Source organism: Apteryx mantelli, chromosome 3, assembly GCF_036417845.1.
Source record: "Apteryx mantelli isolate bAptMan1 chromosome 3, bAptMan1.hap1, whole genome shotgun sequence".
Taxonomy (NCBI): Eukaryota; Metazoa; Chordata; class Aves; order Apterygiformes; family Apterygidae; genus Apteryx; species Apteryx mantelli.
The window spans coordinates 85,349,668-85,373,369 of record NC_089980.1 but is presented as its reverse complement, the minus strand read 5'-3'; the positions used below and the strand labels follow the sequence as shown (position 1 = coordinate 85,373,369).

The 23,702-nt window shown below is 38.6% G+C and overlaps 1 protein-coding gene across 1 annotated transcript in view; it reads right to left on the bottom strand.

The window, feature by feature from the left end:
- HS3ST5 (heparan sulfate-glucosamine 3-sulfotransferase 5) overlaps positions 1–23,702 on the bottom strand; it is an 83,149-nt gene that overhangs the window by 3,862 nt on the left and 55,585 nt on the right. Inside the window, exon 2 of the mRNA XM_013948831.2 lies at positions 2,080–2,218. Coding sequence (XP_013804285.1) covers positions 2,080–2,186 — 107 coding nt within the window. The 5' untranslated portion in view covers positions 2,187–2,218. The remainder of the gene's footprint in view (positions 1–2,079; positions 2,219–23,702) is intronic.

Genomic DNA, 23,702 nt, shown 5'->3' with positions numbered 1-23,702 from the left:
GACAAGTAGCAGTACTACCTGCACTGTCTCTCCTGATCCAGAGTACTTGCTAATATGATTCCAATGTAAACATTGCAGTGGCAAAAGATTATAAGCTTGGTTCCAGCAGGAGTGGTTCAGAGCGTTAAGTACAGAGGCTCCCTGCACTGCCAGTAGAGAGAGGTAGGCAACTTGAAGACTGATCACAATTTTCTCAGAATTGCTAGCCACAGAATTTGTTTGAGCTTCTACACTTCATTCACTCAGGATCCAAAGGGCCAGAGCCTCCCCTGTAAGTAAGTGCTCAACTTATAACATCTTATGACTCAGAGCATCAGGTAAACTATTGGTGATTTCCTTTCTGTCCCCCAAAAAAATAAAGAAAAAAAAATCCAGATGAAGAGCCTAATCTGAGACTATTAAATGTGGTCCATTCCCAGCTGTCTTGTTCAAATTGGAGCAGCATAAATAAAGCATAAATGAATCTGGATTTCTTCCTGAACAACTAGTTATTCCAAAGCCAATTGAAGCCACTCACAGTGTCCTTTTACTGACAAATTCAACAAGCTTGAATTGTGCCCTACTGCAGAGGTAGAAGTACATTTCCAGTTAATCCATCTGTGTTTTTCTCTCTCTTTCATAACAAGTCCAAATCAAGGGCTTTTTTAACAGTGTGGTATTTTTCATGCTGCATAATGCAAGAGGATGAAACTGAATTTTACTGCCATTGGCAACATTATATATGAAACCTGTGGAATTCACTGCTGCAGGAGGTCAGTGAGTCAAATACTGTGGCTGGATAATTTTACGGCCCTCAATAAATTCTGTAGATATGCGAGCATAGATAATAGTATAAGGTTAATTAGATTTCATGCCTCAGAGCATGAGATGTATTTCTGCAGGGACCAATAAAGAATGCTGTCCCCATTTACAGAATTGCATTAGTCTCAGTGAAGTTTTCACCTTTGAAGCATCAGCGCTGCTTTGACCACCAGGGGAAGGAAGATATAAATTCTGGGCTTAATTTACAAAGTGCTTATTCTTAGCTGAGTACACTGACTCCCTCTTCTCCTGGAGCAGGGCTGAGCATCTGAAGAAGACATCCAGGAACCTCAGACTGAGCTCGTCATTACCAAGCAATGGATACTCTGTAGTTCCATTCTTACTTAACATTGCCTATTCGGCCAGTGTTATGTCACAATTTTGAGCTCAAATAATATTTTCCGTCTTTTAAAAGAGCTAATAGACCAGTAGCACTAATAAGCTGTCTACTAGCTTCTGGAAATCCTGAACTCTAGTTTCACTTGCTTTTCCAAAGCAGCTTTTTTTACCCTGTCTTTGTGTATCACACATTAAAGCAATCCCAGGTCATTTTGAATGTGTCAGAAACAGCACTGTTAGTGCTGGTAGTACTACTATTACACTGTCAACAACCAGCTGGAAACTGGCCTGGTCAAAAGTGCCAAATACTCCTTGATTTCGTCTCTTGGATTTTCTACTTCTCTGCAGGAAATCACTTGCAGAGACAACCTACTTATCTGGCACATTCAACTCCAGAAAATCCTAGCTAATTAACACTGTTAAAATTCTCAAACCCTGCAGCAATCTTTCAAGTGAAATAGTATTCAAAACTTGACAAGCTGCTCTGCAGGCTCATACTTAATTTTAACTACCACCATAGCATATTAATTGCTTGATTGTAAATTTAGGAAAGACGATACATAAATACATCATAACTGTTTTGCTGAAACTAGAGGTCAACACACAGATGCACACAGTCAAAAATGAGCTACTGTAATGACATTTTTACTGGATGCTGTTTTATTTCTTCTCTGAAAATAAGTGCAAATGCATTTAGAATACAAATGGGAAGACAGAGACACTTTGACAGAGATGACCTGCAACTCTATTATATTATTCCCTTCTGCAAAGGGGAGGAAAGAACAATGAAAATCAGTACTAAAGTGGACAGTCCTTCTATACATGAGTAGAAAGAAAAAAAAAGAAAGAAATCAGGCCTTTGTGCAATTACCGTTTAAACAAAAACTCAGAACACTCTGAACCCATTATAATTAGGAGAACAGCTACTTAATGACTTACCTATCCAAGCTCCCAACTCTGGCAACTAGATACAGGAGACTTCCAATAGCAAGGCTGCCTAGCACAAGGAGCTTCTGTCTCAGCAACGCCTGCTGTTTGAATAGCATGGCCCTCCATCAATCTTCAGGACTTCTTCAGTCTGCAGAGACAAGAACACATAAAGCACTCATCAGTAAGCAATATGCAGGTTAATGTTTATTAACAGGTCTTCAATCAGTTGTTACAAGTGATTAAGTCACACTTGCAAAGATCTTTTCAAACTGCAAAATAAGTAGTTAAAACTTTTTTGTCTGTTACTGCTTTTTTTGTTCCACATAGCAACACTAAGCAATGTATCTGGAATAGGGTGCTAATTTTGGAAGTGACAGTTCAGTTACACCCACCATTACTAGGGCTGGCTAACAGCCGCAGTGTGGGACCTGACTGGGTAGAGATTTGTATTGTAATTGGATGTCTTGCTAGGCAAATCTGTTCAGATTTTAAGCCCTTTAGAGTCAGAATGGGCTAGATTTCAACAGAGATTTAAATGCTCTGCTGCCAAGTGAGGCATCAGACACCAGGAGTTATGCATACATGTCCCATGCACACAGTGTATGGGGGGCATGTTTACTGTGTCTGTATTATTATTATTATAGTGTAAGGAGGACAGAAATCTAAAACAGTGTATTTCATCATCTGTGCCAGCAATCCCATGATGTCAGACCTGAGAAGCATGTAGCTTGGGTGGGCACAACCACAGTTTTTTGACAGTAGCTCAATGGCAAGTGTGTGACCCATCCTCTCATCTCCTGCTGTGTATCGGGTTGGGCCATTCTGTGGAGAACCCCATAGGCACCTTGTTTGCCTGACACCAGCCATGGGATGTCACCTCAAGAAATGATCAGGCATAAACTGGCATCCTTGAGCTGAGTATGCCCCTACTCACCTCCAGCCTTCAGTAACATAGAAGCATGGACTTAAATTTCCTTTTCTGATATGCTCCAGAGCCCGCCTAAAGCCCACAAATGAGCTTGGCTTCGAATAGTTTGGATAAGAGGCAAGTCTGAGTCAAAAGATGTGACCCTGTGCCAAAAAGATTGAATCAGAATAACCACTATATAGAATTGGAGGACCCTGGGCAAGGTAAAAGGATGTGCTAAGCAAAACTATTTGTCTTCACCCTGTCTCTTCTCTAGGAATTAGGCTGTTGACTGGAATTGCAGACCTATTTAGGAAAAACAGTCATGAGCCACTCTTAGAGCTGGATGCCTAAATAGTTTCTTTAGAACTGAGGAGAAAAATCAGTCCTTTCTTTCAGAGCACAGGCAAAGATGATGTGATGCTCATTCTTTGTTTTTTACTCTCTCCCGCTCTTAGGCTTTCTCATAAATGTACAAGAGACTTACATTCAAATCTTCTCACTTGTTCAAGGGATTTAATGCCATATATTCTGCTTGCCAAGTGAATGCTTTAACCACCAAATTGATCCTCTTGGTATAAAAAACAGAAATATCAGCTGGAATCTCCTGAACTACTCATTCATATTCTCAATCCCTAGACCAGGGAATGTTTAAAGCAGTATGGAGCAGTTTCAATAGAAAGTACTTATTTTCTGAATTTTGACTAGACTTACTTATTTTGAACAATTTTTAATGGCAAGCTTTTTATGTTTTACTAGCAGTACAGGTTTACATCTTCTGCAGCTCCTTCCTTCTTTTCTAGCCTTGGCACTTGCATCAAGCAAGGCAGGGATAAATACATATAACTATATACAGAAGCAGGATGGATAGTGAAAGTGCAAGGTGTGACTGGCCACCCCTTACCAGAGTTTGCAAAAGTTCCTTTGTCCTGCCCATGTTGTTAAATTTTGAGAGTGACTGTGGTTATAGTTTTGGCCCAGAAAGCTCTAACAGGATTCTTGGATACAGTTTGGGAGCTAGTACAAGCCAGGGACCATTCCCAATAGGCCGCACATGTGGCCTGCCTTAGTGCTAAGTGAGTTTAATGGTATGGATACAAGCCACTCCATGCTGGTTGCCTTCAGGGCCACAGCATAGTCCCAAGCATATTTAATTTACTGCTGTAGAGAAAGCCTTTGTAAGTCCAGCTCATCATCTCTTGCTAAATGAACCATGCAACATTGGAACTCTGAGTCTGACTGAGCCTCTAACAAACTTCTGGTGTGCTAATAATAATAACAACTCCTTGTACAGCTGTAGAGCCAGGTCATAGCTCAGGACAACCTATCATAGAGAATATATTTATTTTTACATAGATAAAAGCAACTATATAATAAGAATTCTTAGATAAGTTCCCTATTGCAACAAGAATCATATAAAACAGAGAGAGGAAAGGAGTTTGTAATGTAAATACAGAGGCAGAAGAAGTATTATCATCCTTTTAAAAATAAATGAGGAACAGAGGTACAGATAGATGAAGTGATTTGCTCAAGGTCACAGAGAAAATCTGTAGCACTAGTGGGATTCAGGCTGAAGTGTCTGCATTCCTATAGAGTGCCTTAACTGCAAGACCAGTTTTCTCCTTTATTTCTTGATATACTTTTCTAAACATTGAAAGATAGATATAAAAGAGGAAGTCTAGATATTGAGCAAGGCAGACAACCCACAACTGAAGCATAATAATTTAAAAATGTAGGAAAATACATAGATATTGTATCTCTGTGTTGTTATGCTACTGCTAATTACTATGTCAATTAAGTTATTTAATTAAAAAAGAGGGAAGGGGAAGATATGATGATGACAACGATAATAAATGTTCGTAGGTTTTCAGTTTTAAATCCTTCACTGCTGCTCTGTCTAGATAAAAGTATCATATCATTACAATAATAAGTTCTGAATTTCATCTCTCTGAAAACGTATACATCCCTCTCTACATGAAACTAAAGTTCTGTCCACACATTCTTCCTTATACAGGCTCTTGGATCCCAGTGCATTAGTCACGCTAACTCCTGTCTGCAGGCCTCTCCAAAGCTGTGGAGATCATCAGCACATAATGAAAACAAATTAAAGACAACCTGTTTCCTGAAGTAGATTCCATAAGGTCTTATTCCCTCAATATTCATGTCTGCAATAAAATCTAATGCATTAAAAAAAAAAAAAGTATACACTTATTGGGAATGTGATTTCTCTAAAATGGTTCCACCCGGTCTGTGTTCATGTATGAGTGAGGGTATTTCCATGCACAGAAAACTCATAGACAGAACAATAGCAAGTGCTAAAATACTGCTAGAAGTACAGATACAACATTATTTATTTGTCTACTTAATTTGTTGCTATCACTTTCATCATCTAATTTGGAGCCAATTGAGAGAGTTTTACTCCAGAGGGGTTGTGGCCTCTGTAATACTTTTCTCATATGTTAGGCTCTTACAGGAAACAAAATTTAGAGAAATAATATCGTAACGTCTGAAATAGCTACATCTTGCAACGGATATATTGAGATAGCTATATGTGACAGAGAAGAGGATTAACAAAACAGTTCTGTTTAAACCACTGAGTTAATACAACCAGAATGTGATTAAGGTGAAGGTCCCTAAGGCAGATATGTTACTGAAGACTAACATGGCAACACTTAAAATGGAAAAAAATGAAAATTCTGGGACACATTATAAGCCGCATAAAGTTTACCTTACAGAATGCACACTTTTAAAGTTAACAAGAAGCTGGAAGGCAAGATGAAATGTAATTCAAAGTGACAAAATTTTAGCAGTTACTTGAGTCAAATACTTTTTTAATTTGGATTTATTTCTCTGTCAGTGACCATGACTGAACTCACACATTGAAATTACTGACCACTAGGAGGAGGCTTGTGAAAGCAGCAGACAGAACTTTCCCAGTAGCTGGATGCTAAGTATGGAACTTCCTACTAAAAGAAATGAAAGTATACTATTGCACATATCTAGTAGACTTCAATCAGAAATATCTGTCTTGATATATCTAGTTAAATATGCAAAATACATGAGGAAAGTCACTTCCTGGATCCCAAGAGAGTCATGATGACTAAGAATAACATAAACAATTCATAATGTGGAATGAAAATATTATATTTTCTAGAAATCATATTAAAAAAAAAAGTAAGTTGCCTTGTGATTTCAGAGGCACACCTGATTTAACTTGTTAGACTGACATGGTAAAGTTACACACAGAGGGTTCATTTAGCACCATAAATTAATATCACCAACATATTGATTTGAATGTCTTGCCCAGCCCCATTTCCCATGCTCCTACCCTTGTGGGTGAGAGGAATGGAATTATCAAGTGAATTTCCAAGAGAAGACAGTGAAGAGGACTAGCAGAACTGTGATGATAATACCAGTTGAAAAATAGACGGACTGTTCCTCAAAAGATGAAGTGGTCATGGATAAAGAAAGATATTGCATATTCTGGCCAAAGAAAGTGAATTTTTGTTGAATTCTTCCAAAAGTTAATTTTAATTTCAAGTTGAGTCAAAGTCAAATTAACTTCAAATTAAAGATAGAATATTTCTCATAAGTAGAATTATAAATTTTATAAAGAATTGTATAGGGGGTATAGAAGGGGTATAGAAGTAAAAGGAATATGTTAGGGGATACAGTGCTGGCAATATCAGGGAATAGCATCATTCACTAAAATAACCATAATAAGAACCCCAAACAGCAATCAAAAAGATTTGAATTTGAAAAAAAAAGAATGAAAGCAAAGAGAGTGACACAAATCAAACCACAAGATATGTTATTAGGATTGAAGGAGGTACATGCCAGAAGTATGTTTTTAAGAAGAACTCCCATAATACTTTTGGAAATGAAATGATTGTCACTTAAAACTTTCTATACTTGCAAAAGTACCAAGACAGAAATGTGGTGGCAGTGAAAGAGGCAGTGAAAGAACCGTAAATGTGTGAGAGGGAAGGAATTAAATCTCTGCCACAAAACTGTGTCACTGACTAAATGAACTGAAAGATCCAGTAGTAAAGGCAAAATTTTAGTCCATTGACTGAAATGAGGTGGGGAAAACAGAAAAACATACAAATAATAATGGTATTATTGAGAAAAGTCTGAATTTCATAACAAGAAATTTTGCAGAAACACTGAAACTGGAGGCTGTTGCTATAATCAACTACTCCAGATAAAAAGACAGTGAGACAACAAGATCACCAGCAAGTTATTTGACAGTAATCAGGGGAAAAATTTTGGGCACGTGGAGCAGAGATGAGAGGATGCTATTGATAAATGAATAATGTGTGATTGATTGTGAAGTGTAAGAAAGGAAGGCAACATATAATCCTCTGCTAAGAAGACTGAAGAGATGACGAGTTGACGGAGTCATGTGATTAATCAAAGTGAAGTACAAACCACAGGCAAATATGCACAAAGGAAGTTGAAAAAATAATAACAAACAGGATTTTTTAAAATAGAATATATCAATCAGTTGGTATAGATTTTGGGTTGGTTTGCTTTGCAAACCAGCAGGGGTCATCTGCTGACCAACAAATATTTGTCTCCATACGCTGCAGAAAAATCTTTTGAGTGTGTGGGATTTAAATACAGTGACTGAGAAAAGAAATCAGGGAAGAGAACACTCAGCACATTTCCTTTTCTTTTGCTTTTGCATGATGTTTTGTGAAAGCTAACTATAGCTTCTTTCATTCGTCACTGTGAGTAAAACTCATGCTAATCAAGCACTTAGACTTTGTCTGATATGGCAAATTACATAATGTTTGGAAGGAAGAAAATTTACCCCTCTGACTGTGTGCATTAGCTCATGATCCTCTCCATGGTCTAGCTGGAAGAGCTAGTTATGTTCCTGCTCCTTCTTTAGCACCCTCTCTTCCTCCTCCCACTTGTGCTATCTGGACACTGAGAAAGTCAAGGCCAGTGGCAAGGAAAAGATACACACCCTCTGTGCCTTTTCCCCAGTACCCATTGCTTAGATAGTTTAATTGTAACAGCACTACCACACCAGGTGGACTGTATTAAAGAACTGGAATAATCATGATAAATCAGAACATGATTTTTCATTAGAGAGGTGATTTCTCATTCCTAAGAACTCCGAGCAGCCAAAGAACTAGCAAAATTGTTACCCCTTTTGGACACAATAAAATGAGATCGATAATGGGAACTGAAATCTTTGAAAATACCAGTTTTCTGAGGAAAGGGCAAAGTGCTGAACCTGTAGAAAGGGAAGATGGATTTCAATCTTTCAAAAGTCTTCCTAAACAGTTCATCTTTTCAATGTCAAAAAGAATTTAATTCTAATGAGTAATTACAGTGTTTCGTTTTTTCCTCTCTCAACCATAGGTACCACTGAGTCAGACGGGATGAAATAACATTCATACATGCTTGCTCAGTTCACAACCTCAAGGAAGAAAAGAAGAAAATTCATTCACAAGAGAGAACAAGTTCATGGATTCTGGTAAATATCCCTGACTTCTAAACATGTCCTTTTCTCCTCATGATTCATATTGACTGAAACAGTGGAGAAGAAAATTTCAGCAAATCTGACAGAAAATAGTAATGGATGCAGATAAACTCCAACATAAAGATTTCCTGTAATCTTATGCCACAGCTGTGACAATGGCTTAAAAATATCTTTTTCTGTCTGCTATTGCAGAGTTTTGTCATTTAGGACTGCCTTAAGTCAATGCCCTTGAAATCAATTTGGTGCATAAGGAAGTGGTAATACACTGCTTTACTCTGGGAGACCTTCTACAAAAAAGCCAGCATCTGTATGTGAATATTAGATTAGAAAAATTATGTTCCTTTCACAGAAATTAACACGTTATCAGTGCTGAAAGAGAGCATTTGTTATTCAAATCCCAAGCCCATGGTACACGCAGATACCTGGTTCCTCTGAAGCCTACAGAGAATAGTAATTGTTATTTATTTAGTGCTATATCCACAGAACATCTAACTCCAGACTCACAGCTATTAATAATGCTAACAGTACAAAAGTCCACAACCAGCTCTTTATCTCATCCCTTTTTCATTTACCTTAATCATTCTCACCATTTTTTGTATCTTAATGAAAGGCATTGAGCAAGATGGTGACAGGAAGCAAGAAACAGATCCAATACTAGCTATTGCTGCGGCAGTGCCAAGTAAGTCTGCTGGCAGATTGTCAGAGTAGTTAGGCATCTCGGATGCTTTGATGCTCCTGTGGTCTCAGACACATCTGCTTAGGAAAACTGTCTTATTGAATATAAGCTTGTGTGAAGGCTGGACAGATCTGCTAAATGGTGACTATGTTGCCATGATCCACGTTTAGCTATGATGCTCCAGGAATGCTTTCAAGCACATAGACCTTAATAGGACTTTATTAGTCCAAAATACAGATGTCCATCTCCTTGCCAGCATCCTGAGTATATTACCTTGCACTGCTCTTCACAGAGCACAAGATTAATCTGGTAGGCTTGGCCTTTTTCTTCAAATAAATGGTGTTTCCCCAGTTGTTCCCCTTCTTTTCTTCCAAAATGATCACTTTTCTTGTCTGCTTCATTTCTCAGGAACTGTGGAGCTAATGACACTAAGATAGAAAAAACTGTGGAATTCTGACTGTAGAAAGCTTATAATAGATATTAATTTCACAGTCTTCAAAAGAAAATATCAGCCTCATTTCTTCCAGCTGGCATTGCAACAGCTGTAACCAAAAATAACAGTCAAAAAGGGAAAAGGAGGCTGAGAAGCAAAATGCAGTGAAATAGAAGGCAGAGGCGATAACAGCAAAAGTTAAAAAAAAGTCAAAAAGGAAGCAAAGGCCAACAGCACTGTCACAATGGTAGTAGGCACTCTGCTTTTTAACTCTCTGGGAAACACTTCGGCAAGAAGATGTTGAATCCTTGGATAGAAAACCAAGTAGGCAGATAGACAGAGCTTTCTTTTCCTGTCCTTCTTCATTTAGAGTGTTAATTTTGCCATGAAAAGTTTCACCATGATCAGTGGGATACAAAGAAGGCAGGAGGGCATTACTTAATCTGACTGAGGGTGACAAAAAGTAACATCTTTTGACATACCTGTAAATTTAAAAGTTTTTTTCTATTATTTTGAATCATGCTTGCAGACTATTACTCTTTTTTTTCTTTTTTTTCCTGGAAAAGTTGCCCTTTCCCAAGTAATTTCATACCTGATATATGACATATGAAAGGCTATTTGGAGGTTCTTCAAATAATTAAAATCCGGCAGACAATTTAAGTCAATTCTCTCTCCTCTTAGCTAATATGGTGGCAAAGTCTAGATGGCCTCCTTCATCTCCTTGCAGCTCTATTTTCTGCGACTTACCTTTAAAAAAGAGTAACAAGACTGACCTAAATGCAAAACACTGCTAGGAGTGAAAAGCATTGATGGGGAAACTAACAGCAAAAATTATCCAAGCTGCAAATATATTTTGCTGGTGCACTGCATTTACAGTAAAAACATATAAGTAGATTTTCCCCACTGTCTTTACTCCCCAGTGAGTAAAAATTCCAGTGTATGGGATAACAGACACACTCACATGGAGAGAGGACTGTGCCTATATAGACATGTTATCAGAAAATGATTTGGGTAAGTCTGAACATTTCTTTGCAGCCTGATCTTAGTCTTTATTCTCCATGGACAGATACACTGGCCTAAGTACATTGCTCCAGGTTCCCATGCTATGTGTGCTGCAGCAGCTCCTACTGCCTGCACGTCTGTGGCTTGCTCTGCAAAACCGGAATAAACAACACTGACTGCCCTTTTTCCTATTAGTGATGCAAATGTTCAGGTACCGTGAGATGACATTGCAAAATACTGTAACAACTGAATATGATGCCCTCTTCTTGAAATCTTTTTCTCCTTAAGCCTCTGTGACTGTGTTCTGCTTCTTCTGCAGCCTCAGCTATGGTCTGTGTGTCCTGTGGAGCAGTCAGCTCACCCTCTACCTGCCTTTGAATGAACGTCCCAGGGAACAGTGTTCTGGGTCTTTTTCTGTTCTTCTGATACTTATCTCTGGGTAATTTCATTTGTAAATAGAAATGTAGCCTAATATCTTTATGCAGATCACTTGCTCATCTTCAAACTTTTCTTCTGTCCAAACTAATATTCTGGGCTACCATTACTGATGAATAGACATCATAAACAGACATCACACTAGTTAATATGGAGCACCTACATTTATTTTGGATCAGTAGCACCTCCTGTGCTTTACTCCTACTCCCAATCTAAGCCATCTTCAGCTCAGACACCTCAACCTCATACACAGACTGAATTTCATAGCTTCTTTCTGCATAAAAGTCTAAAAGATACAACCTGTTCCATACCCATCTAAAATTTTCCCATGGGTTATCATCACCCTTCCACCTTAACTTTTGAAGAGGTCTTCTCTCTGGCTTTGACCGATAGAACTTTACTCCATTCACATGCATTCTGAGCAGTGCTGCACAGAGCATTCTTCCAGACTGTCATTCTGGCCATATCCCTTCTGTCTAGGCATCCTTCTATTGTCTTCCCCCTTTCTCTGTCTTACCTTTCTGTATATTTCCATGTCTGTGGCTTCTATGGGATTTCTACAGGGAGGAACAGGGAGAAAAGGGTTTAAAAAAAAATTTTGATCTCAAAGACCACTCAGTTAATTTGCAGAATGTAAAGTCTAGATGAGTCTCCAATATGCCCTGGCCATAATATTTCCCTAAGTAGTGCTGCCTATTTTATGCTGGTTATCTAAGTGAAAATATCAATGCTGGTTTAACTAGGGACTTGTTACAATGAGAGAGGGAGACCTATTAACACTTTTTTCTGAAAATGAAAGAGCTGTGATTTTCTGCTGTGCATGTGTTTTAAAGGCCAATAATACTCTGCTACTCAGGCCCAGGTGACAACTCACAGCCTCCATCTGGGAGGAAAAGAAAGTGGAAAAAAAGGGCAGACAGCTCATGTCTGCAGCAGCCAGGTGTTACAGAGTTGCACGGTGCCTGAGAGTTCCTTATAAATGAGCTCTCTGCTCACTAAACAATCCTGCTTCCCACCCACAGCCCATTCATCTTCCTTCCGTTGGGTAGTGCAGGCTGGAGAAGTAACTGCTGCCTTGGGGCTGTGTTCTGTCTCTAACATGCATCCAGCTTGGCAGATAGGTCTGCTCCATGGTTTTAAATTTAAAAAAATAAAAACCTAAAAAAGTCAACCAAAACCTCTTTGCACATCCTTTACTGGTGGAGCTCTGAGGCACGAAAGAGGCCAGCAGAGGTATATACTTCTGATCCTGGCTGGCAGCCACACTTGAAAATTTACAGAAGGGCTGTTCCTCTGCTGACATGAGATGCCTTCTCTTTCTAGGCTAGAGCCACTTGAATACCATTTGATCCTTCTCTCATACTGATTTCATACTAATGCACTTCTGTTGCCTTGGTGGAATTAGCTTAAGTTTAGCTCCATGGAATAGAGAAAATCTACTCCTTTCTCTATGGGTGTTTATAACTTGGTATCACTTTTTGGAGATTTGTTTTTTTTCATTTTTTCCATTTGTTTCTCCTGCCCCATTATAATGACAGTCACCACAGATTTTTTAGAATAGACACATTTTGCCTGCATGATAAAATATGCCAGTCTTGATACCACAGTGAAGGGCCATCACATGCATTCTGCGTAAGTTAGTGGTGAATCAGTGAAAGAAGAGAGAGAAACAATAGATCTGGCTGGATGCAAAGCTCTTATAATTCATCTAGGAACTTGAACTAACCCTCTGGGATATGCTGTTCATGTTTGTAGTAGCCATTAGTTAAGGTATCTGTCTGGTTTGGCTTTGTTTGCTCTTGGCACTCATTTACAGAACCCACCTCTTAATATCTTTTGGGATCATGGGCTGACTGCAGCCTCAACACTGACTATTTTGAACAAATACAGAAATCAGTAAAACAACTTGTGCAGTTCAAAGTCTATTGGTTGGCTAAGATTTAACCCCAGAAGATCTGAACATTTTGTTTAATTGGCTTTGAAATGCATGCAGATGCCTCCATATGTCACATATATTCATATGGACCTCATATTAAAACCAACTTCAACACAAGTACACAATACAGTTAAACTATTTCTGTTTCCCTATGAAAATACAGGTTTGCTCAAACGTCCTAGTTACATATTATGTAGATATCAGAGTTAGTGGCATCTTATAAATGTCTCACCAGAGAGTTGATCTAATAATGAAAAAAAGAATACTCACAAATAATTTATTTGTCAATTGGTGGGGGAAAAGACGTGAATAATTTATTTGGTCAATATTATTCAATCATCAATAGAACTGGTAGAATAATTTGTAAATTTACTTCTGATTAATTTATTCATCAGTTGATGGTAGGAGGATATTAATGAAGTAAACAATATTCAAATAACGTTCAACAGGCTCTCAGACATAGACGGGACATTCATGGAGGAAATGAGAAATGGGTTCCTCCCTTCACCCTAAAGGCAGGCTGTGGATGAACACAGTGGATCACCAAACTGCAGCTACCCTGTAGCTGCTTTGTAGCTGCTTTGTAGCTTGGTTTTAGTAATTGCCTTCTTTCCCGTCTACCCATTCAGGACAATAGAACTGCAAAGGTACTCTGGCAGCCCGGGGTGATTTATTTGTGTCATTGATGAATGTGTAAAACTATTTGGAAATTCCTTATAGTGTGTTCCAATGGTTTCTGCTGTTATTGCAAAAGTCCAACTACTTCTGACACTTGGTAGCAAAGGCTGCAGGTACCGTGGTTCCATCACAGCCTTCCAACAGCTTGATGCTTGTCACAGAGTTGAGAAGTGTGCTGCTTTCTGCATGTGTACTCAAGGCAGGAAGCAGAGGGTTTCCCTCAGAAAACTACAGGATCCTGTCCCCTATTTCTAGATGAACTGAAAAAATAAAAATTCAAACTCCAAGACAGCTTAAGGAACCCTTAACAGCTTAAAATGTTTCGTTTTGTGTCTTTAAAGGACAAATCAAGCTACCAAGATCCATGACATATTTTAAAAGTTGTCTGGGGTTGTGCAACAAAGTGTGCAAACAACAAAGTGTTGACATCCAAAGAGTTAAAAATAACCCCCTTTCCACCGTTCCTTTTCAAAATGCACTTTCTCAGGCTTGTTCTTGTGACTTTCAAAATCATTTCAAAGCAAATCTTATTTGAATGTAATACTTAGATTTGTTTTAATTTAATAACATCTTTTCAATGTTTGTGTGAGGCAGAAGTTACTCTCAGTCTGTGATATGTAATTCATTCAAAAACATGCCACTGCCTTCAGCTAGAATCCATTGGTTTGCTCCAAGTTTCCTCTACTGCTATTGAATGTTTCCATAACAAATCCAGTCTGAGCATTGACCAAGAGCAGCAACAGAATACCATTAATAAAAATCATTCAGAAATGGCTTTTGTTGTGTTATAATCTCACAGTGTAATAGCTGTCATAAAAATACAAAGATAAAGTAGGCATGTGGATGAGAGCAGGAGGGTTTTTTTCTTTTTTCAATGTGCTAAGTTTAATGGCAGATATATGTGCAGTTTGGGATGAAAACAGATGCCCTTTATGAATAGACTAAGTGGAGAAATCAGCTGGCTTATATTCTGCTCTCAATTGCTACCAGGATTTTTTCACTCTTTGTTCCTTTGTTAGCTATAAACAGTAAGCACTGGAAATCCAAAAATGAGGGAAAGTTTATAAATTATACACGGACACAGAGTTTATTAGTGCTGCATGCTCATTCTCTTGGGAGTCACTGGAGGAAGAGCTTTGAGCAATTTCCAAATTTTCAAGTGAGTTCTCCATTTCTTTATCTCATTCAGCTTTTGATATGGTGCATAAATTATTTATCAGGGCTACCATTATTTCGTGAGCTTGCGTTGTCCTCTGGCACCATGTCTGCAGAATGATATTCATTTTGCATTTGCAATTATTAAACTTAAAAGAAATCAGTTAAATTTTCCTCTCTTCAGTTCTCTCATTTAGCAGAATGATGTGAGCAGAATTTCATTTTGACCTTGAACCCTAATTACTCTTTTCATCTTACCATTTCACCAGAATATGTAACTAAAGTTTATATAAGAAATATTTCTATTTTCATTTCTCTCTTTCTCTCTCTCTCTCCTTTTTTTTTTTTTTAATGAGAAGATGGGATAGGGAATAAGTTTTTCCAGATCATAAATTCATCATTAAGGCCTTAGTGAATTGTGTGTTATGCTGGTTAAATTCAAAGCAGGATCCACTTTTATATACTTTAAATCTGTGTCCTTGAAGTTAATTTTTGTGGCAGTTCCTCTCATAGCTTCCCAATTGCAATAGTATCTGAATGGAACAGATTCTCAATTACTTCACCTTAAAGAGTGTAAAAGAGACATTAGCCATTTTCCATGCCAGTACGTACAATATACTCTTAAACGAATCTTGTTTATTCTGATTGACTTCTTCCTGTTTTACTCTCATAACATGCTTAAGTCTCTTCCTGCCATCCCTCACCCTGCTCCACTGATGAAATTATGAGGTAGCAGACTACCAGGCAGAAGATTTCCATTAAAAAGTATATATGGACAATTTTACACCTAAAATAATGTGCTGATGGACTGTAATGAGATCATCATTTGGCCTCAAGATAAACTTTGTCTCCACTGTTTGGTGCAAGAGCAGACTCAGAATTATGTTGGTGCAAAATAATTTCCCCTGAACTGAAAAGTATCCACATGGCACATCAAATTCCTGCCCATTCGCAGTACCCCTCTGGCTGAAATCCTCTTGCAAAAGAGAAGAAAGAATGAGGAGCTGTGGTGGGAGAATGGCTTGTGGACATTTATGTGCAGTTTTGCTTTACCTTTTGCAAAGACCTGGAGCTATCCGCTTGAACGCAGAAGTCTGTGCAGCGGTAATCCTGGTGAACAGCCCAGTGTGGACGGCTATGAACAGGGTTGTGTGTGCTCCACAGCAGCTGTATGTTCTCACCCGAGGCACTTGTCAGTACAGAGGATGGATGGTAGCGCCACGCTCTTTACCCTGTGCTGACAGCCACTCAGGTGAATGATTCGCCTTCTGGCGTCTCTACAGTAGGCCCCATGTTCCCGTGCAAGATCATGGCCTAGAATAAGGAAGCCGTATTACAATACTACCTAAGACAACTTTACTAATACCAGAAGTGGTTTAATTCTCTGATTTCTTTTAAGTAGCACTCTCCTTGTTCTGTCTGCAGGTTTATTTTAATCTTCCAGTCTCTGAAGATGCTTCTCTCATGACTCCATGAAAATTCTTGCTGCTAGCTAACCACCTTATTCTTCTTTAGAAATATTTGTTTTCTTGTAGGCATTGATATATCAAGGTCGTGCATTACTTCCTTGAGCAATTCTCATTCTTGAGAATAGTAAGCATTCTTACTCTTGTAAGAACACTAAATGTATTGTATTTAATTAAATTTAATGTATTTTGTATTCTTGTGTGACTGAGTATCATTCATCACAAATAAATATCTAAGAAGGTGGGGTGATGTCTGTGACCACGTTACTATTACCAGCAGCATCTGGTCTCTGGAGAGTTGAGTATGAGACAAGGCACCTTTTCTCTCCAAGTTACTGGCCTTAACACTGCCTTTTTAATAGTTACCTAACAGACTATGCAACTGTATAGATGTTTCTATGTTATGTTAGGTCAGATAAGGAAATTGTTAGCTTTTGTTTTGCAAAACAGATGTAGGTATAACTACCATAGAACCGAAGTTTTAAAAATGCAGAGAACCTTGCTTTCTGTCTTAAAATTTTGTTGTTATATGTTTGTACATGCATCTTTCCTTCCTGTTTGTACTTGTAAATAATTTTTTTTGTCTCTAAAAGGTGCTGGTTCAGTGCCCTTGGCAGCTAAAGCTGCCCACAGAAAAGATGCTACACTAGCCTCTGCAACAGGAGGTTTCTTAAACTACCCCACTTCACTGTGCCTTTAGGCTGACCCAGTGAATCGTTCCTACGTGTGAAACTATTGTGACTGTTGGGACTCCAGAAACAAAGTCCTTATGCAAACATATCGCAAACAGTGCTTCTCTGCTCTGTCACCACCACTCCTCTTTCTCTCTTCTTCTCCCCAGGTGCCCATTTGCAGGGAGCCCTTCTCAAGGACCAGCTCCCCTCACTCCCTGGCAGGCAGAGGCAAGCCCATTCCTCCTAGCAAGTCATGGAGCTGCTCCAGAGTGCTGCCCAGCCCAGTCTAATGAGACCCACCTGACTGCCTTGAGATCCCTAGGAGCTCTCTGTGCTATTTATAAATACTTCATATAGGTCTTGGTCTTTGTGTGGATCGTTAGCCTAGTGCTCCAAAATAACTGGCATTAAGCTTCATTCTGCTTGATTTACACACAAAGATGCCAATCCAGTTTTCACAGTGCCCTGCTTCAGGCTTTATTCACACTGCTGTGTGAAGAGCAGGACTGATCATAAAAAGGCAACACTACATGTACATTCACACTCCTCATCCTATATCTTCACAGCTCTATCATCAGAGTATGCCAGAGAAACCAACCATAGAGCTATCAACATGTTTGTACCCTTTGATGCACCAGGCAAAAAAGAAAGAAAGAAAAAAAGATGTGTTTTATCCCTTAGAATTCTAACAGCTTCTTTCTGTCTATGAAAATAACAAATACTTGCTTTGAAATGAAGTTTATCAGCTGAATATTAATGGGAAGCACTTCTGCAGACTAGTATTTAGTCTGCAGTGTAAAGGTAAAAAAATAAAACCATTCACCCAATTGCCTCCTAGCAGAGAGACTGCTCTGCAGAGCTCTGTGCATCTCTTTAACTTCTGAAGCTGCCAAAGGGGCCAGCCACAGCACACAGAGGTAGCCACTGTTATCCCTGCTTTTGGAAAGGCTTGCCTGTGAATGTTACATTACAATAACAGCTGCTATGCTTATCCCTTGAACAAACAGCAGGTAATACAATTAAGCTTGCTTTTGTGCAAGGAAGATCTGTTCAGAGGGATGCCTAATGCTTTAGATAAAAATGTGGATCAGATTAGTTGACACCAATTTAATACTTAGAATTCAGGAGCAGGCTCTAGCTGTTATTTTAATACCATTCCTATACATTTCCCTGCAGTGTCCCAGCATCAAAGCCTTGATGGCTGCAACACAGTGATAATGGCACAACCCTTCCCGCCTGTGGCTCTCTCTCAGGTTGCAACTTGGAAAACATGAACTCCTTCCACTGACAACTTCTTCCTCTTTCCAGGGCTACCATTTTCCAAACAGTCTTCCCCTGCCAGCTAATACAAGTAATGGAGCTGGGACCTCTGCTGTGACTGCGAGTGCATTGAGCTGTACCAACCATCTGCCTTATAGGAAGGCAGATCTGTTTGAAATTCCCGTAGAAGAACAATGCTATTATTATTGCTAATTAATAGTAGGCAGGGACACAATACCATTCTGAATGAAATTTAGTCTCAATCAGAAAAGTCAAGTGTGATTTCTAATGATTAAATTTTAAAATCAATCAATCTGGTTGGGTATGTGTTTTCACAAGATACAACAGCTTACTGAAACATGTCTTTCTAGTGAGACTAAGATTGAAACAGAGCTTTTGTTTTTTGATTGAATTGATTTTTAAAGGAAGATCTGTTTTAATTAGAATTGTACAGCAAGATCTGTCAAGCTTATGCTCCTCTGGAAGTTTATTATGAAGCTGTGCTGAAAGAAGGATGCTCTATGCGTTTACTCTTTCCCAAAGGGCTAGATGAAGTTAAAATGAGCCTCTGTGCCTGCTGGCACATACAGACCCCATGGGCCTCCTAAATTCCTACTCTGCAAGGGCTGCTTCATACTGAGAAAAGGAAATATCATCTCCTTTCTTCAGAATGGCAGATTAAGTTTTCCCTGGTTCCCCCTTCTGAGCATCAGAGTCTCTAACATAACGTATATGGATGCTAAAGAGCCCAGATGGCAGCTTCAGCTTTAAATTAATAACATCAGCACTCCAGTCAGATGGGGAATGATATTCAGTTGTTTAGTTTGTTCACCTCCAACCCTTCTGTGAGTTGCACTAATAGTTTAATTTAGGGCTGCTGATTTTTTTTTAAACCAATTTTCCAGAAACTGTTTTTAAACAATAGGCGCCTGCGTTTGGTCAAAAATTATAAGGAGGGTCATTACAGCAAGCTGGATGGGTAGACACTACTCCTTGTTTCAGACTGCTGCCGTTAAACTCTTGGAAAGCTCTTACTGATAATATTGGAGTTATGTCTTTCGTTACTACAGAGAAGAACTATTGAAAAGGTCTGAGCCTCCAAATTCCTGGGATCTTGGTTTCTCATGACTGTTTCAATGGTAGGTTACTCCATATTATGCAGTATGAATGAAGGAATCCCAAATAATAATGATCATGGATCAGTGGAAATCAATACAATGGGACATGCAACAATGAGGCAAAATTACAAGAATGGTGGAAATTTAAAGTTCTGAAAGACAGCCCATCAGTAGCTCTGTGAGTGCATCTTTGGAAAAACAAAGTAACATTAAGCCAAACAGTCATTCATCATTAATAAATTACCATCAAAGTGATGGGGTTCTGGTATCAGAGCCTACAAAACTTTGGATAAAGCCACAGCATGTTCTTCCCAGAAAAAAACAACCCCACATTTCATTCAGGCTGAACAATCCAGCTGATGATGGCTTGGGCAGAACCAATGTCAAACCCTTTAGGACCTACCCAATGGAAGGAGGGCCTCACACTGGTACCTCACAGAGGTCTTCCCATTGTCTGTGCCCTGTACAGTCATCCATGTTTCCTGGTCCCTTAAAACTGAGTCAAGTAGTTTTAGTTAATAAACAATGAATAAATATAATATACACTATTTTTTTTTCTCATTATTTCCTTACGTTCTCAAGGGGCAGTTAAAATTGCTGGCGAATGACAGAACATATATCTCTTTCTTGCTATTTCCTTCTAAATTTGAGGAAAGAGAGCAATTACCTTTGGCATATGTTACATTTCAGTGTTCCCACTGAGGTAACATCTCTTTGGTGTGAGTCTTAAGGCCATGTTCCCTAGGGACTGTATTTTATTGTGGGTCCTGTGACTTCAATGCAGCTTCAAGACACACCCTCCAAACCATATTTTCCTCTCTAAAGAATATACCTAGCAGTCAATAACCTCTCTTCTCAATCCTTGCTTGTAAAGGAGGTGGAAAACTCATTAAAATCTTCTTGCACTGTCTATGTTTTCTTTGACTAAATTATATTTGCCACTGTAAAGCCCTATTGATTAATTTAATAGATCTTTTATTCTTTCCACAGATGAAAGTTTTACTTTTTATCTTATCTTCTTGTGCAATCCTCCCTCCAGTCTATTTAAATACCCTGTCAGCTTTATAGCATTTTGTAAACTCTCCATTCTTTTGCTCCTTAAGTAATAGCCTAGTTTGGGGTAAATCACACAAGCTCTCAGCAACTACTAGCAACAAACATGTCCCTTCCCCCTAGGGTGGTGTTTGGCTCAAAGATGACAAGTGTCAAGTGTATTTGTCACTCAGAAAGCTGACATCAGGATCGTTGGGCTAAAAGTGGACTCCAATCCACAACCGGGCTGGGTAGGAATATAAAAAATTTTCCTCTATCTTTAGTAGAAAAAATTCTGACACCACTTCTTGATTCTCATCTCTCCTCTGGCTAGAGCCTTGGGAAGTCACTCTGGGTGTGAAGCTGCAATAAATCCTGAGAGTTTCCAGCAGAGGCAACAAGAAGACACTAATATACCAGCGTGATAATGTGGTGGGTAAAGTGATGGGGTAGGAGAAGCAGGACGTAATGCTTAATGATGTAAGTTCTCCTCGGTCAGTGCCAATATCAAAAGTTGCACCAGACGATTTAAGAGAGAAAGCAGTCTGGCTTCAGAGTCACACGGTGGAGAGAAAATCAGATCCCCCTGGACAGTTTTTAAGACCCCCCAGTCTTAAATCACAATCTCACAATGTTCACTGTTCATACTGTACTGAATATCTAGGCTTTTTAGAAATTTCCCATCTGCATATGGCAATTTGCTTGTTGATGTTTAGACATGATTGACATAATTCGACAATCTGGCTTATTAGTTTGCTTTGTAACTATGTAAAATGACGACAATGGTTATCCCAGTTGACTGAGGACATGCTTCCTATGACACAGTAAACAAACATAGCAAAGGAGGCTTTTTTTCCAAATGATTGCTCCAACCCCCTAAAGAGAATGTTAACTTACTTCATCAGCTCTGCACTACACCAAGATTCTTAATGAATCCCCAAGTCACTCAGCTCCATTTCTTGAGCCTGGGGTACAGTAGCTAGAATTGTATGCCTGAGATCTTTTCTTCCGTCTTTAGTTGCATGCTGCATTATAATGAACCCATTTATTACACTGTCTGTGAAACACATTTCTTTGAAAGTATTTCTGAAATTTGGATTCAAAATCTACCAAACTCCTTAGAGGAGTGCTTCTTCCTATAAATCATTGCCTCTTAATGTAAGGAATCTGATGAAAGAATGAATAACGATAGTAAAAAAAAATAAGAATAAATCAACCTGCTCATTAACCTGCTTGCAGAGTAAACTCTCTGCGCTCTGAAGGCCAGGATTTAAGACAGTTCCTCTAAATCAAAGGATTCTTTCTGACGAATCCTGTTCTCCAGCTCCCTTCTGTAAGTTGTTTGGGTACTCAATGGCTATTTGTAGTGGATGTTTTTCAGTTGTTCACAAACATTAGCACTGATATATTTAGAGAAAATAACACATGGTATTCCCAGGGGAAAAAAATCATTACCTTAGTTTTGGTGCATCTAATTACAATAAGTCTCTATCATACTCACCATCTACCCTAATTATCTGGGGAACTGCCAGTGTTTAACAATGAAGGAAAGAGTGCTCCAGTGTCCAATTAAGGTTTTCTTTGAGGATTAATAAGTCATGTCTCATCAGCCCCACTGACCCAGAGGTGCTAATCTTCACCTTATCACACTAATCTTAAAGCAAAATTCTGCAGATCAAGAGTAGCAGAATGGTTGAGTTAATTGTTCCATTAGGCTGATGAAGTCTTTATGCCTATGTCCAATAATACACTATTCCCTGCACTCATTATGCACTCTGCTATAGATCAGAAAACAAATGGTAAAAAGACTGCCATAGCCATTTGGAGCAGGTGATCAGTAACTTGGACGCTGCTCTATACTTAGCTGCAGGTTGTTTTGATATGACTGTTTATGCTACATGCACATAATGGAATAAGGCTGAGACAATCATAAACAGTTAGGAGAGGTTTTTAGCACATCTAAATTCAGACTCAAAAGGAAATAAATCGTGTAGTCAATAATGGAAAGAAGACTTAACAGTTATCTGCCCTGTAAACAATATCCTTGATTAGAAGGCATACACAGTACTGTTTTTTTAAGGTCAACAATCCAGATATTTTCACCAGGAAGAGTTTTTCTCATTGATAAGCCTCCAATAATCATGGAGAGCAAGACAAATTGAGTTAAAATATGCCTCTAACCATTACAATAAATTAGAAATCAAATTTTAACTGTCTTCCCAGTTGATTTGTATTTGCTTTGTTTCCAAGTAATCAGGCAGGTTAAATTCTTCTGGCACAAATGCTCACAAAAAGTACTATCCTCACAGGAAAAATACCTTTCATAACCATTGCTTTTCAAACATTTCCTCCTTATGATCTGACTTAGGCAGGAAAGGAAATGTGAATTGATACCTTTCAGGGCATGGGTCACATACTTGTGTCACTGAACAAAGGGAAGGAGAGAAAGATAGGATCAAAGCCAGAATAATTTCACAGGGGTGGGTAGAGAGGAAAAGGGAGAAGGGCTGGATTTGTGAAAAGCTTTTGAATGTATAATCTTTTTTTTCCTATTCACACAATATTTCCTTCCTTGTGTCTGTCTCTTTTTCCTTCTAAACAAAACATAAATCTCTGCTTTCCTTCTCACCATTCAGTCGCTCCCCCACAGCAGTGGGACTCAGGCATACTCTTCCTGCTTCCAGAAGTGGGAGACTAAAGACTCTGAGTTGGATTCAATAGGACAGAAGCATGTGTTTGAAATAAGGCAAGTATTAAAAGAGGGATAAAGAACTGGGTTAGAAGAGAGAATTTTTTTTTCCTTCTCTTGTCTCTGAAATGTGAGTCATATATTATTTTCTGAAACTCAGGTAAAGTCTTTTCTTTTACACACTGAATTCATTCTGAATGTAACACCTGAACAAACAAAGAACACATTAGACAACACAACTGTTAATGTTCTTCATAAAGATTTCTCAGAGAAAGCGGAGCTTTTGGACAGTTTTCTCAGACAGCTGCTATTTCATCCATACTGTTATTTCTTTTTTGCTTCTTGAAGATATTTCAAAAAAGATTCCTTTTAAAATAAAAGCTCATAAGATACTATCATGTTTACTCTCTGTGTCCTGTACTGAGAAATGGGACGTACCATTATACTGACTTCAAAGCATTTAATCTGTAAAAAAAGACAGGTGACTTGTACATAAAAGTGTGCTTTTTGTAAAGCACCCACACTGGATCATTTAAATGATTAATTTAACCAAGACGCCTCAGAGATAACTTGACTTCCACTATTTTTCATCCTTTCTCTCCTTCACCAATTTAGTTGTCAACAAAATATTACCAGGCATACAACATTTCCAAGGTCACTCTGTCACCCTTCTT